The sequence below is a fragment of the Pavona decussata genome, unplaced genomic scaffold (assembly GCF_977016875.1).
Source record: "Pavona decussata unplaced genomic scaffold, jaPavDecu1.1 SCAFFOLD_384, whole genome shotgun sequence".
NCBI lineage: Eukaryota > Metazoa > Cnidaria > Anthozoa > Scleractinia > Agariciidae > Pavona > Pavona decussata.
In genome coordinates, this window is record NW_028145757.1 from 506,672 (window position 1) to 521,341 (window position 14,670).

Here is a 14,670-nt window from a genome sequence, read left to right on the forward strand (position 1 = left end):
TAGACTTTCTGTAGAAATTCCGGAAGGCAGTTTGATGTCCGATTGCAGTGGTTTGACTCCTCGTCAATTTTCTGAGGATAAAGGTTGGAGCGTGAGGGGTTGAAGAGTGTTTAAGTACAAAGCACCCCGTCTACAACGACCAACCGTACTCCCCTTAAATGGCAACGCTGCCAAACCTAACAGAACCAACCGCTGTAGGAACTGATCACTAATTTCACGACACAAATTTCCCCAACACCATTTTTATTTCTTTCAGCTGACTGAGCATTGATATCAAGTTACAGCTTTAAGTTTTACATCTAATGAGCAAGTGCCACGCTCTCAACTTTTAACTTACAATATAATATCCTGTTTATAGAATCCGAAATAACTACCTTTGGATAAGGCTCACAGCTGCTTGGTTTAGATTAGGCACTGGATGCCTAAAGATGCTTTTCGCAAAGAATGGTGGGAGCCTTCGGAGCCCAAACTCCTACGCATTCGCAGCTTAAGTCATTCCACTTTCTTAGTGTTTTGATAAAGTGGCCGCAATCCTCATTACCTCCCACGTTGTTAGGTTCCCCTGGTCCCCAATTGACATACTGCCCTTCCAATGGGGTGCCATCAATCCAATACCATTTGGAGTCATCAGTGTTTTTCTTCAGTCCGATCCACGCTATCCCCTGAGGGACCGTTTCCTGCTTCACTGCCAGTTGGTAAACGAAGTCGTTTTCTTCGGCTGAGTTGATTACAACAAGGTCTCCTCCAAGCTTCTTACAAACTGCTCGAGCATCTTCCCATTTCGGAGTTATCGTATCGTCGGCGTAATAGCATGACCCTCCTGATCGTACCCAACCAGATGGACAACCTACGCAGCGAAAGTAAACAAATTAATCTTCTCTTCTCTCGTTCTTATATGAATTCATACAAACTTTTAGATGTTTTGTCTGAAGCTAAATTTGTCTGTGTAACAGCGATTTTTTGCGTCGTTATAGTGTACGCATATTTCAATTTCTTCGAAATTTCTTTTAATTGCGTCTTAAGTGTACATGTTTGCATATATGTATGTTTTTAAGTGAAATGCAAAATTAATACTAAATTGGAATTTTATCAGTTTGTTTTCTTTATGTACGCTCACGCTTTTACTGCTGTGCAACCATTAAATTTCTCCTATAAACTTGGTTATTCCGTTCTATAACTATCAAGGATATCTGTTTGCCAACTTACACTTTACAATGCATCTGTCAGTGCAAGTGTCTCCGCAGGATGACGAATCCCGAGCGAAAATTGCCTTCACTGTGGAAAAAAATAATACCAGACTAATTTAAACCTTATGACAATATCATGAAAATAATCAACAGATAGGAATACAGCTCCTACATGAATTATGTGCATAAGTGCATGAAGGAATCATGCAAAGTTAATACTATGGAATAAAATCATGTTGGATTAAGTTTGTAATATCACTTCCAAAATAATCAACTTTAATTAAACTTGAATGGGCGCGAACAATAACAAGTATGACAAAAAATAGTATGTAGCCTGTGCGTGGGAATCGAAAAGGTAGCCTGTAAACAATTTTTAATTCAAGATAAATGACTTTCAAAAGGGGAAACAGGCGAAAATATTTCTCTAGTGGAGAGCTTTTAAGTCTGGTTTCTATGCGATAGCCAAACCTGTGCGGAACGAGTTTTCTAAAGAGTAGCTGGTGAATAAGTCTACTTGTTATAGCCTATTAATTTGTATGTTTCGAATAGGCCAATTTTCACGATGACAATTATACCAGAATTTAGTTTGTTTTCCTTTTCAAATTCAAATTTTGTAACATAAGTGGAGAGCAAAGAACAATAGCTCTATTAGCATGAAGAAACAAAAACCTGCAGGATTCTGTTTGTCGTTGATAATGTGCTATTAGCCCGTGTTGACTCGGGTTGTATATAAACATTCAATTATAATTATTGCAATATTACTTCGTTCCTTCCCAGAATGTTCTGCCTTCGCCACCACTGACATGACGAGGAGAAGAAAGCACATTGCTTCCTTGATTGCCATCTTTGATTCTGCCAAGAAAAAAAAAACAAACAAACAAACAAGCACACTATAACGATAACTTTTAAATTTACAGCGATTGATGAATTTCTGATAATGTAATCTATATAGTCCGTGTTTCATTTGCTTACAACAAAAACATTTTCATTTTTCAGGATCCCCTTATTTTCGGAAATTTTTCTACCAAGTTTTAAAAATATTATCTAAACTAAAGATTTCTCGATTTTTTTTGTCCATTAAGCCTCTCAGTTTTCCCCAGTCGACCTTCTCTCCTTGTACTATGCATTGTAAATCATTAGCTGTATTTTCTAGAGTTGTTATCACAAGAGTTTCGACTACGACCACCAATAAAGATGGAGAGAGGAGATCACCTTATAAACTAAATTCGATTTTGAGACGGCAATACGACTTTATATTGACGGCTAGTTGGGAGAAAATATATTCCGTATTGGGCAGAGTCGCGAAGCGACAGAGCCCAATACGGAATATATTTTCTCCCAACGCCGTCAATATAAAATCGTATTGCCGTCTTAAAATCGAATTTAGTTTTTTATAGCGATACTGACATTTTGTTGAAGAAAGTAAACGGATAAAGTACAAATCGTGCGCTGATTGAAAGAGAAATTCTTACTTAGGTTAAACTGTAGCCATGGTAATATCCGTGCGCGAAATTTTTTCTCGGGGCAGGTTATTGAATTTTTGGCTTTAAATTTTACGTCAAAACAAAGAAAATGCAAAAAATTTACAGTCCATAAAGCACCTACTATTGATGAAATAGACGAGCTAGTAGGTTTGAACATTTTACTAGCAAATTTTTTTGAAAATTAGTTACCGCCGAGATATAAACAAGAAAATGAAAACAGTGATGAATAAACCTCACAACCAGAAGCAAGAATAAAAAGAGCAACCATACTAGTACCCAAAAACGAAAACAGAGCACTGTTATCCTAGCTTAGATGCCGTGGAGATTTAGAAATTTGAAAGAGACCAAGCAGCGAAAAATACTGTAAAAATTACCGAGTCTGCCGTTCGGCGTTACGACAACAAGATGAAATTTACAGACCTGAACCATGTAAGAGAACGCAGCAGAGCTCTTAGAGCAAATTTTTCTAGAGATAAGAGACATCAGAAAAAAAAACAGATCCTTTTGCTTTGAAATGCCATAATTTATTGGAATTTAAGCTCATCGAATTTTCGCTTATCTTCAAGAAAAAAGTTGTATCCGCTGTATCATGGTACATGCTCACCACAAAAAAAATATTATAAGTGGTCCTCGAACAGTGTCAGTCAGAAGCTTTGTAAACTCAAATGAAAAGAAAAAAACAACACCATCCAACGTCGCATGTTTATTCACAGAAGTAAAATTTTGATCTGTGCGCGCCGAAGCTATTTAAGTGCCGTGCTGTCATGCTTACATGACAGTTTTTGAGCCAATCAGAAACCGCATTTTGAGACGACAATATCGCAAATAACGTCGTCTCAGCGCGATGGGAAGATACCCTAGGATCGCGATAATGTCTTACACCCCGTTCCAAAGCAAAACAGTCCGTTGTAAGGCCATTATTAATAACACAGCTTTGTATATTTTGTACAATGTCTTAAAGGGGAAGTATCACGCAAATTTGATGTCATTTCAAAACCCAGAAATGTTTCTCTGTCAAAGAAACAAAAAAGTAACTGCCTAGTTTTGCTATAAATTATCACCCCAGTGCAATAAAACGGTCGATTAGTTCCTTTGGCCAGAGACAGAGTAGCTCGGAATGGATTGAATCTTGAAAAATGTTAGGCAAGTTCTTGTATTGTTGCTTCCAAAATGCACTAGAACAGATCACGAGTTGTTTCTTTCAAGAACTGAGTTTATTTCTTTCCTCTCGTTGTTCTAGAATTATTTTGTAGCCAAGTGAAGGTCTTATTTCACCATTTTTAACAAAGTGGTCAAAAACTCCATGATACTTCCCCTTTAACCCACCGAATAAAATCTTGACCAAGCTAAACAACTAACAAGACAATTCCACTCTATGCTGATTATCCGATGGTTGTTTCACTCGTCAGACACAACACAAAGACACGCAAAGACAGGCAAGCAAATAAAAACAACGAAAGGTTTGTTCTTCTCTCCTGTCCCTAACCTTCGTTGTTCGATAAAACAGCTTTGCGGTGTCTTATTCTAATCCAAGTGCGAGGGGTTTTCTTTTTGCCCCACCTTTGTGGATCATGATATACCAAAAATTTTCATCGTCAGATTGATGTAGTTTAAATTCAAAATACCGTAGTTTGGTTGTGGCTAAAGAATGCGAACTATACAATATAAGCTCTGTTGTGCAGGATATCAGCAAACTAGCCCAACGCCTAACGCAGAGTTCAGGAATTGAATCACAGCGTAACGCAGAAAGAATTGTTGTGAGAGTAGAAATAATTTTCGCTTAGCTTAAATGTTAATGCCAAAAAATTATCCTATGGTACATACCTTTGGTATCTTAGCCCTGTCGATCACAGTTACTTAGTTTTGCAGTAAAACAGGTGAACCTGCAAATAAAACAATTGTGTCAATCGACTTGGGCTTACTTTCAATTTAAAATTTACGATAGAAACTACCTGATGTCAAACCGATAAGCCTTGCTTCAGAAAGACAAACTAATCTTCAATGACCACCAAGATATGGCAACGAAAGATGGGCTAATTGGTGGCAGGTAGCTCTGCTATTGACTGGCGAAGACTTGGGAAATTATGATTGGTTATCAGCAAAGTAAACAAAACGTAATTGGTAAAAAGATGATTGACAAAGCATGAAATCCACGCCCCGTACCATTCCCCTCGCGTTAAGTTGCCAAAGCAACAACTTCCTCCAAAGTAGGCATTCCCCAATTCCCAATTCCTATGACATACCCGAACTACATTCTATCTTCTATAACAACGTTTCTTTTCATGGCCAGAAACGGTGTAAAATATATAAAGATTCAACAATATTATACCCAACTTGTTTTTCCAAGTGTGAAAGTGATTTTTAAGTATAAAATTTCTGCAGATTGATACTCCGCAGTGTTCTCAATTAAAATTATGCTCTAGACATACAAGATTAAGGTTTATAAAGAAAACATATCAAACACTTGTGTTTTTTGCGGCTTAAAATGATATTTACAATGATATTGATATAAAACGACAGTGGCGCCACACTATGTTTACAGCTTTTGGGAAATTTAAACTAAAGCTTACGTTATTCATGGCGTTGCAGTAGCGTTCAATACAATAAGAGAAACGATACTTTTAGAGACGTGTACAATGCACATTTTTGCAGCGAAAAAAAGATGGGAAAACATGGATTGGAAGTAAAACGATTTTCTTGCTCTTTTTTTAGGGATTGCATCTACATCAAACTTGCAACCGAGACAACGGGAACGTCCGGGAATCGTCCAAGCCATTTGAGGTAATAATAAATTTGTTGAACGCTATCGGGCAGACCAGTTCCTATGGCGCGTATGTCATTTAAACGTAAGAACGAGATGTTAATCAACATTTAGTATAGATGTTGACATCACGAAATGCTAAAATTCTTGAACAACTTTAATCAATTGGCGTGTGTTAAACTGACTTAGCTCTACAATTTTGGAGCACGAAGTAAAACATGATGTAGGATCTTTGTTTCTTATTTAATATTAGTTATTATTTCTTAGCATGGGAAATTGAAAATGATCAATTAGCGTTTGCCCTGTCTAGTGTCAAGGAGCAGCAATTGATAAGCTTTATAATGCAAAATTTCCATTCTTTTTATTTTTGGGATACAATTTAATTCAATTCAATTCAATTTTATTTTTCACACGTACAGCGAGATTCAATACTGATACATAAAAAAACAATAAACATTTATATTACAAAATGTCAAAATGAGATATGTTGGAAATTATGTAGCGAACTGGTGGCGGCACATCAAAGCTGTTTGCTATTTTTCATTTTTGGTGAGCTTCCTAAAACATGTCCTCAATATTATCATTAAGCTTATTATTGTAAGAATAAACTTTAGGTAATAAAAACTAAAACCATTTGTTGCTTGCTCCTTTTGGTAGGATAAGGGTTTAAAGTTTGAATTTAATAGCGAAATTAATAGCGAAAATAATAAGCTTTATAATGCAAAATCTCCATTCTTTTTATTTTTGGGATACAATTCAATTCAATTCAATTCAATTCTATTTTTCACACGTTCAGCGAGATTCAATACTGATACATAAAAAAAAACAACAAACATTTATATTACAAAGGAGGATTAAAAAGAATTAGGATAAATTTGTTTGGTTTAGTGTGAGAAGTGCCCAAAGGAGCGTGCTGCTTTCGAGTTGGGCACTGCTTACGATGCAAGAGGAAATTATTTCGGTGGAAGAGAAAATTATTTGGAAATGTTTGAAAAAGAAAAAGAGCGTGTTTAGCGAACGGATGACGGTGAAGAACTCTACATTACTCTTGGTATATAAGCAAATTTTTCTTGTATTTGGTTTTAAACGAAGAAGCAGAGTTTGATTGCTTAATGTTACAGTCCATTGTTTCCCATATTTGTGATGCTGGATAGGGTGTTGTTAGAAATTAAACTATGACCATAAATTAGCATAATTACGCGTGAGTGGCGGGAAGAGACCACGTGAGAAGAACATGCCTTCGAGTTGAGATTTTATCGTCGGATCGATGGAGTTTTGAGTGTAGAGTGTAGAATCCGTTGTTAGATCAACTTTACAGAACTGAAACAGCCGGAGTGAAGCGTAATTACGAGGAAAATTGTGAAGAAGTCATTATTTATCGTGAGTGGAATTAAATACTTGAAAAACCTTTATTACATGGTCCTCCGATCCCGGATAAGCTGCCAGAACAACGAGTGAATCATCAAAACAACTACAAATCGTCGAAGGACTGCATTGAAAAGCCAAGGTTCCCTTAGCGGAGAGTTTGGAAAGATCGGAACGTCGAAAAGGCCAGGAATATTCGAGAGGCTCACAAGGCGTTTGTGTACAAAACGATGAAACAAGGATCCTGACTATAAAAGGACCTTTGGCCTGGCCAAGCCGTCATTCATTTATCCCCACACACTGAGCTGTCAACATCAAATCCCGCTCTCCGCGACGGTGCTCAGTGCTCAGTGTCCTCAGTGGAAAGAGACATACCTCTCGGCGCTGTATTGTTCAGTTCTATTAGAAATATATAGTAAGAATCTGGTAAGAAATTCATTCAAAGATGATCGGTGGTGCAAGAAAACGAATACGGGTAAGTAGAACTGGCCATATACGTCTATGGCGTTTATTATATACAAGCCGTTTCCATTTCGCATTTGTCTCCTTGTCTGTACTTCATATACTATAATAATTATCGCGTTTCTTTTTAGCTAACCGTTGAAGTTTTCGAAGATGAACAACAAAATATCATACAATCGATACGAGACGCATCTACGACTTGCGAAGTCGTATCGATGAAGCGTGTGAAGGCAAACGGTCAGTAAAATAAAATTTAGGATAGTAATAACACGTACCACTGTTCCCTAGTTGGCTGTATCTTTAGCAATTTTCGAGTATTAGAATAGGGTATTTTATTGGAATACATTTCGTACGAACACAGTCCATCAAATATGTACGAAAAAAAAAAAGAGTTGAGTTCTAGAGCGGCTTTTTGAATTGCGCGCTTTTTCTTTCCAACAGAGGTAGAAACCCGATTCCGGTCTGCAGGTCGAAAATATGAAAGGTCACGGCGAAGGCATTCATCAAAAATCTATTGCATTTTTAAATATAACTTCAAATACCGATTTTGTGAATCCTGCATTTGTTAAGACATCATGATCTGTTTTTTTTTTTTTGACTGACCTGAAACTGGTAAGATTTCTTTTTTTGTGCGGAAAGGTTGCAGCAATTTAGTAGCGATAATTTCTTCTCTTGCCCTACTCGCCTTGTTTTGCTTTCATTGGTCGTCAGTGTTGTCACTTCTCCTGTGTTTCTTCCCGGGTTTCTTGTATGTTATGTATCGAACTTCAAAACACTGCCTGCATGTCTGACTGGCGATGCAGTCTTGTTTTGGGGCCCTGGATCATGTTATCAGATGTTCTCTTTTATTGCTAATAAAAGCTTATGCAGTTGATAAAATTACTGAGGATAATTCATAGTTTAGTTTATTGTTCTATTTTTAGTTCCTGGCAGACGATTCGAAATTCCGGCTGTCGCAGATGAAAATGGACCTACAGAACCAATACGTCTTTTCCACCGACGTAACGATATTCAGGCCGCTAAAACTGGCCCTGAACCAGCAGAACCAGCTGCTGAGGCACCTGCAGAAGCAACAGCGTGTGAGTTTTGTCTTCAGGAGCGCTGCATCACTGCTTCCCCTTTCAAGCCGCAGGGAAGAAGTGACGCAAGAATAACAAACCACGCCAAGCGCCGAAAAGACTACAAATGGTACTGAAAGACGCTAAAGGATTGTGGCCTTTGGGAGAATGCCACATATCTAGAACGAAAGGAGCAGTTGGGGTGCCTAATAGACGATGTGAGGGAGGTGATGCCCCATTGTGTCATCAAAGATGTTCGTGGCCGATGGCCCAATCCTGCCAATGTACCCTACAAGGGGCACAGAAGATCTTAGTCGGCAGAACAATAATTGAAATAGCAGTCTTTCCTTTCCTGAGTGGAGAATATATTTTGCTACTGACAAGTAAACAAGTGCATTTCATTATAATTTTGTTTACTTGTCGAAATAAAAGAAAACCTCAATAGTACTTTCAATGGCTTTGTATAAATGATATAGTGCGCTGTCTAATTTTTGTCATTTTTTCAAACATTTACAAGAAGTTATAAAAGAAAGCCCAAATGGAATCCTTGAAGTGAAAAGTCTTCTCAACCAGCACTCTATGAGGTGCAATCCTGTCAGGTTGCCGGCTGGTCTTATGGAACTGCTCGCTGCTCGTTTCTCGCAGCACATTCTCATTCTACAAAAAAATAGAGATGGAAATAATGTATGTCAGTATACATGTGTGGTTGACGTTCAGTACCCCCCCACCACAGACACACACACACACACACACACGCACAACCCAACAGAACGAAACACTACTATCTACACATCGGCACATCCCCCACCAAATAAAATATGCCCCAGACTAAAAATTAATTTCAGAACACTGAGAAACTTCAGAAGTAGGAACCCAATTCCTTCCCCGCCCTAAACCATTTACAATTACCAGAAGGAGATTTAGACATATTAGCCTTCTTGTCAAGCTAAACATCTACTGAAAAGCAAATTATACAAACTGACTGGTCACAAGTCCCGTTGAGAGAGGTTGTGTAGCGGTATTTAGCAAAACGGGAGGTGGTCGCTTACGGAAAGTGGCCGCTAAGAAAGAGTTAACGGTATCAAATAGAATCATTCTGTTTAGAAAGATCGATGTTTTCTCTTGAATTAAAATGTTAAGCTAAGAAATCGTTTAATAAAAGAGGAGAACATTATTCAGGAGGGCGTAGAATAAAGAGCGTAGAGTGGTATAACAACTCTCTTACCCTTGTTAAATGGCTGATTAAATTTGGTTTTTAGCTTCTCTTTACTGCTTTGACTCTCTTTGTGTTCTTTGATTAATGATGGAGAAAAGCAACAGTGTATTGTAAGTAAATGCAAGTGTAAGTAGGTAGTAGAAGTCGTTTAAGTAGCCATATATTCTCCAGGTACCAGCGATAAAGCTTTCGATCGAAACTCCTCCTGTATGTATATAGTGTTGGTAGCAAGGAAAACACCACGTTTACGCCTTTACCACTTAATCTGACAACCGCTTCCGCCTAGCTTTTTAGCTTGTCCTCGCCCAAATTCTGAAAACTTGGGAATATTGTGACCCTTCGCTCCTCTTTCCCTGGTATTGATAGTAATATAAACAGCAGTTTATTAATTTGGGGATCCAAAAATCCATACTTCATAAGCCAGACAACTGAGGGATAATAGCTAAAGCTGTACTGAAGGTTGCTGTGATCAAGTTTAACCACTCGCACACAGTGGATAGTAATGTACCTTAAGCTTTACTAACAATAATCCATCAGAAAGATTGTTACGTTTTGCGTTGTTACATTTCGCGTTAAAGAAATTGTTACATTTTGCGTTAGAAGTTGTTACAATTCGGGTTAATATTACATTTTGCGTCAAAAGTTGTTACATTTTGCTTTAGTGTTACATTTTGCGTTAATTGTTACATTTTGCGGCGTAACAAATGTCTCAACCCAATACGTGTCACGGCACTGTAAAAACATGAATAAGGGTTAGATTGAAGTGATAAGTTGGTCATAACAGTTTTTTGAACACCAAATAGTGTATTTAGGCAACTCAGTGGAAACTCTGGTCACATTTTTGACAAAGACATGTACAGTATATATTAAATCCACAACGGAAAAAAGGTTGTAATGTCTAAATACCTGGGTATAATCAGCAGCATTTTTGTAGATTGTAGTCCCTTCAATAGCTTTCCTGTATGCAGCAATAGCCCTGTCACTGATAAGGGGTTTTTTGCTGCATACATACCCGTCTTGGTGACATCTGGAGTTCTCGTCTCGTGACATTTGGAATGGTCTCCCTAAGTAAATAAAAAGAGTGCACATAATATATGAAAGACATCAAAGCACCAAAAAAAAATTATCAGGCCAGTAGTTAGTGATGACTTTTGATTATTTAGCACAGTTTACAACTTAATATGTTTCAATGTTGAAAAAAAGTTTACAACTTATTTTTTGTTGGCATACCATGCCAGCTGTCATAGGAGTTCTTTAAAATTCCTTTCCCATTCAGCCAAATCTTTAGTGCCGGTACATAGTCGTGTGCAACTTCACCAATGCGATGACCCAAAAAAGGAAAGAATTATTGGTTGGTAGAGTTGCATTTATATGCATTAATTACTGTGAAGTATAATTTGTTTACACTGAACAGAGTAAACTAATAAGAAAACATTACTTGAATGTCATGAGTCGAGTGAACACAGGATCCATAGCAAAAAAAGACTAAACATAGGAAATTAGGAAACAAAATTAATAGGCCATTGCCGAGTTGCCTGGGTATGTGCCAAGTCTTTCATATGAAAATGAGTTTGCGTTCACATCGAAATAACACTCACTTTCATATGAGACCTTGCACTTACCCTCGCTTCGCAAAGGAGGCTACAGACAACTTGTTGCATTTATCTCACCAAGAGCTGTTAGAGAATCAACCACTTCTTTGGTCATTGGAACTTCCCGTGAAGCAGCTGATGCCATGTCATTCTTTGACCAACTGAGGCTAAAAATAACCTTCTTGTTGCTATGAAATAAAACGAAGGCAGAATTTTTACTACCAACAATCAATACTCAGCTACTATGTGCCAAAGAAGTTGTGGCCTACAGCTGCAATATATTTCATGTTTAATAAATTATACAACAGCTACTATAGTGGACTCAACCAGCTGGCCTCCTCAGCTGAGCAGCCAATGAAACCCAGTCCTCTGTTGGTAGTCAAAGTTATTGTACCAGTAAATACGTACCCCAAAGGTATGGTGTATTATCTATCACTGTTAATATTGTTATCACATTATTCATACCGGTGAGATATAGCTGAAACAGTGGTGTGTTGTGCAGCACGACTTGAGTCATGTCTTGCATCTGTAATGATGACCTGGAAAAAATACACAAAATAATAATATTAAAGTATGAGGCAAGAAGCCAGATGATTAGTCTTCTTTTTGTAAACATGTTGTGCCTTTATCATGAATGAATGAATGAATTCTTATATACCGCACATATCACCAAGTCGCATGGCGGTTTACATTTCTGTGGGGTGAGATCGGACGTCAGCATGTGAAGGCGCCTCTGGCAGCCGCTATCGGTCCATATTCGATCCCACCCACCCACCCACTTAACCCAAGCATGAGTGTGAAAGATAGAAGGCCAGACCACAACACCGGGAACTACGTCCCCTACTCTTGCGAACAGTGTGTGGGTTCTTTAACGTCCCACAAAGTAATCATGAACAAGGGTTGTGAGACGGGACCTACGATTTATCGTCCTTATCCGAGAAGACTAGAAAGTCTAACCGTTTGCAGATGTTATTACAAAGGCAGCACTTTCTCCTTAGTTATTTAAAGACCCTAAGTGTTGGTCAAACTAGCTTTTACTCCAGTCTCATGAAGATGAGTGAATTGATTACGCATTGAATGAAAATAACATCAAACAATATATAGATCTTATGAAAAAGAAATATATCTCTTATTGGCACCAAACCCTTCAACACTCACAAAAACTCAGCTTTTGTTACACAATCAAAAAGACTTTTGGCCCCTCTGCTTACCTAGATCTCACAAGGAAAAACGCTTCTAGGAAAGCATTAGTGAAACTAAGAATAAGCAGCCACAAGCTTTTGATTGAAACAGGAAGATACGACAACATGCCCCGTAATGAAAGGGTGTGCAATGTTTGCAGCCGTAAAACCATTGAAGACGAAATTCATTTTTTATTAGATTGCCCAAGTTACTCTTCTTTAAGAGATATGTTCTTTTCTAAAGTAGAACCTAGCCTTCCATTTACACGACTATTAGTAAAAGAAACTTTACTATCGCATATAATGAACTCAACAGACTATTTTATAAACACTCAATTAATTTCATTTGTTTCCTCGTGCTTCGAATTGAGAGATAAACTTCTCTCCGGAATGATTACTTCTACTGTATGAAAAGTTTAAAATAAGCAAAGACTTCAGTTACTTTATTTTATTTTATTTTATTTTAAGTTATCTTAAGAATTAGTTAACGAATCAATAATTAGCTGTGAATAGCTTTTGCAATACTGTATTTGTTATAGTCATGCAAATAAAGCTTGTTGTTGTTGTTAAGAACTACCACAATCGGTGCAAGCGAAAATAAGTTAATTTGCAGACGATACAACGCTCATTCGCAGGGATGCAGACGCGCTAAAAGAAAACACGAAAGTTTTAAATGAATTCCGTGATATCCCTGGCCTCCGATTAAATAAAAAGAAAACAAAAGCAATGTGGATAGGTTCAAGTAAAAACAATAGAACTCAACCTATGGGTTTCCAATCGTTTCAAGAACCAATAAAAACTTCAAGGACTGTTACGCCGCAAAATGTAATACTAACGTAAAATGTAATAAGAATCGATTTGATTATGAAAATTACGGGTAGAATAACATTTACAACGTTTCGGTGTTCTCATGACACCATCTACCCGTAATTTTCATAATCAAATCGATCACTTTATCATGCTTGATAAGAATCGCCTCAGAATGTAATAAAGTATTCAACGCAAAATGTAAGAATTTTTCTGACGCATAATGTAATAAATTCAAAATGCAATAACTCACGAATGAGGTGAATGGTATTTCTAAAATCAGTATTATGATTCAGTGTACGTTCACCTATGCATAAATTGAACAACAGGTGCACAGGATTTATTCTCAACTCTTAAAAGTTTCAGATCGGGGGACTGATGTTCTCTTACCGTATCTACTTATTGTGGCGCTTAAAAATGTGAGTTTTTCGGTGCTACACTTATTTAAAACAATCACTTCTGGATAAAAAAAAATGTATAATCGGAATAAAGAGACTCAGATAAGTTTGAAAACTCTGTAGATCGGAATCGGGTACAGTGGAACCTCTTCTTACGGACACCTCTATAATACGGACACCCTTCTATTATGAACAGTTCACTTGGTCCCTGAGAGACCGAAATCCATATAAAGCCTACTTCTCTAAAACGGGCACCTCTATAATCCGGACACTTATTCCTGTCCCCTTGGTGTTCGTAATAAAGAGGTTTGACTGTCCTTATGTCAGGGTGAAACCCCCTTCGTAATCTTCCGCCCTAGAGTTCATGAACAGGACATCCTTGTTGATTTGAGTTGAGTTTGTTTGAAGTATTTTATAAGCAAATGCTAAAGTTTCAACCAATATAGGTTATTGTTGCGTTCCTTTATACTTTGAAGATATTGGACGGGTGTTATTGTTTCGTTTCCACTTATCGTCAACTTCCACTTTGTGGACACCTCTTTCTTACGGACACCTCGATACAACGAAACCTCCGGCAATACCATTCACGTCATTTGTGAGTTATTACATTCTACATTGTTAAATTATGCGTCAGAAAAGTTCTTACATTTTGCGTTGAATACTTTATTACATTTTGCGTCGATGTTATTACATTTTGCGGTGTAACAAAAGTGAATTCATTCTTTGGAATAACAAACAAATAACAATAGAGAACATGTCTATTTTTGGCGAAATCTTTTTGAACGGGGAATATGCTTCGTACGTGACCTGCTCGATGAGAATGGAAAATTTTTATCTCTAGAAAAGGTCCAACATAAATACAATGTACACTTAAATTACTTGCAATATTTTCAACTTATTGCAGCCATCCCCAATCACTTAAAGAGAGATGCAATGGAGAATGTTATACCTAACAGAAGTATTCTTGAGGAATGCAATGTATTTCATCTCTCTGATAACAAACAATGCTACTGACTAAGATGCGTTGCAAGGACTACTACAAGTTTTTTCAGGAAAAGGTTACAACAGAACCTACAGAAAAGTCTTGGTCTAAACGGGATCCTGATCTAACACACTGTTGGAGTAAATTATTTAAAAACATCTACAAAATCTCCATTGA

General features: G+C 37.4%; 2 protein-coding genes and 1 long non-coding RNA gene across 3 annotated transcripts; 1 reads left to right on the forward strand and 2 right to left on the reverse strand.

Moving 5' to 3' along the window:
• Positions 1-226: 226 nt before the first annotated feature.
• On the reverse strand, positions 227-4,714 carry LOC146451791 (CD209 antigen-like protein A). The gene is made up of 5 exons (XM_085098660.1): positions 4,624-4,714; positions 4,496-4,554; positions 1,950-2,039; positions 1,207-1,275; positions 227-847 (listed from the first exon to the last, which is right to left on the reverse strand). The coding sequence occupies exons 3-5, from the start codon at positions 2,029-2,031 to the stop codon at positions 423-425; spliced, it is 576 nt and encodes a 191-aa protein (XP_084954786.1). The 5' UTR covers positions 2,032-2,039; positions 4,496-4,554; positions 4,624-4,714; the 3' UTR covers positions 227-422.
• A 2,383-nt stretch (positions 4,715-7,097) lies between these two features.
• LOC146451792 (uncharacterized) lies at positions 7,098-8,454 on the forward strand. The gene is made up of 3 exons (XM_085098675.1): positions 7,098-7,272; positions 7,391-7,496; positions 8,183-8,454. The coding sequence occupies exons 1-3, from the start codon at positions 7,243-7,245 to the stop codon at positions 8,452-8,454; spliced, it is 408 nt and encodes a 135-aa protein (XP_084954801.1). The 5' UTR covers positions 7,098-7,242.
• Positions 8,455-11,022: 2,568 nt separating this feature from the next.
• LOC146451793 (uncharacterized) lies at positions 11,023-11,664 on the reverse strand. The gene is made up of 2 exons (XR_014859943.1): positions 11,591-11,664; positions 11,023-11,313 (listed from the first exon to the last, which is right to left on the reverse strand). It is a non-coding gene; the product is annotated as an uncharacterized LOC146451793 (long non-coding RNA).
• Positions 11,665-14,670: the final 3,006 nt, after the last annotated feature.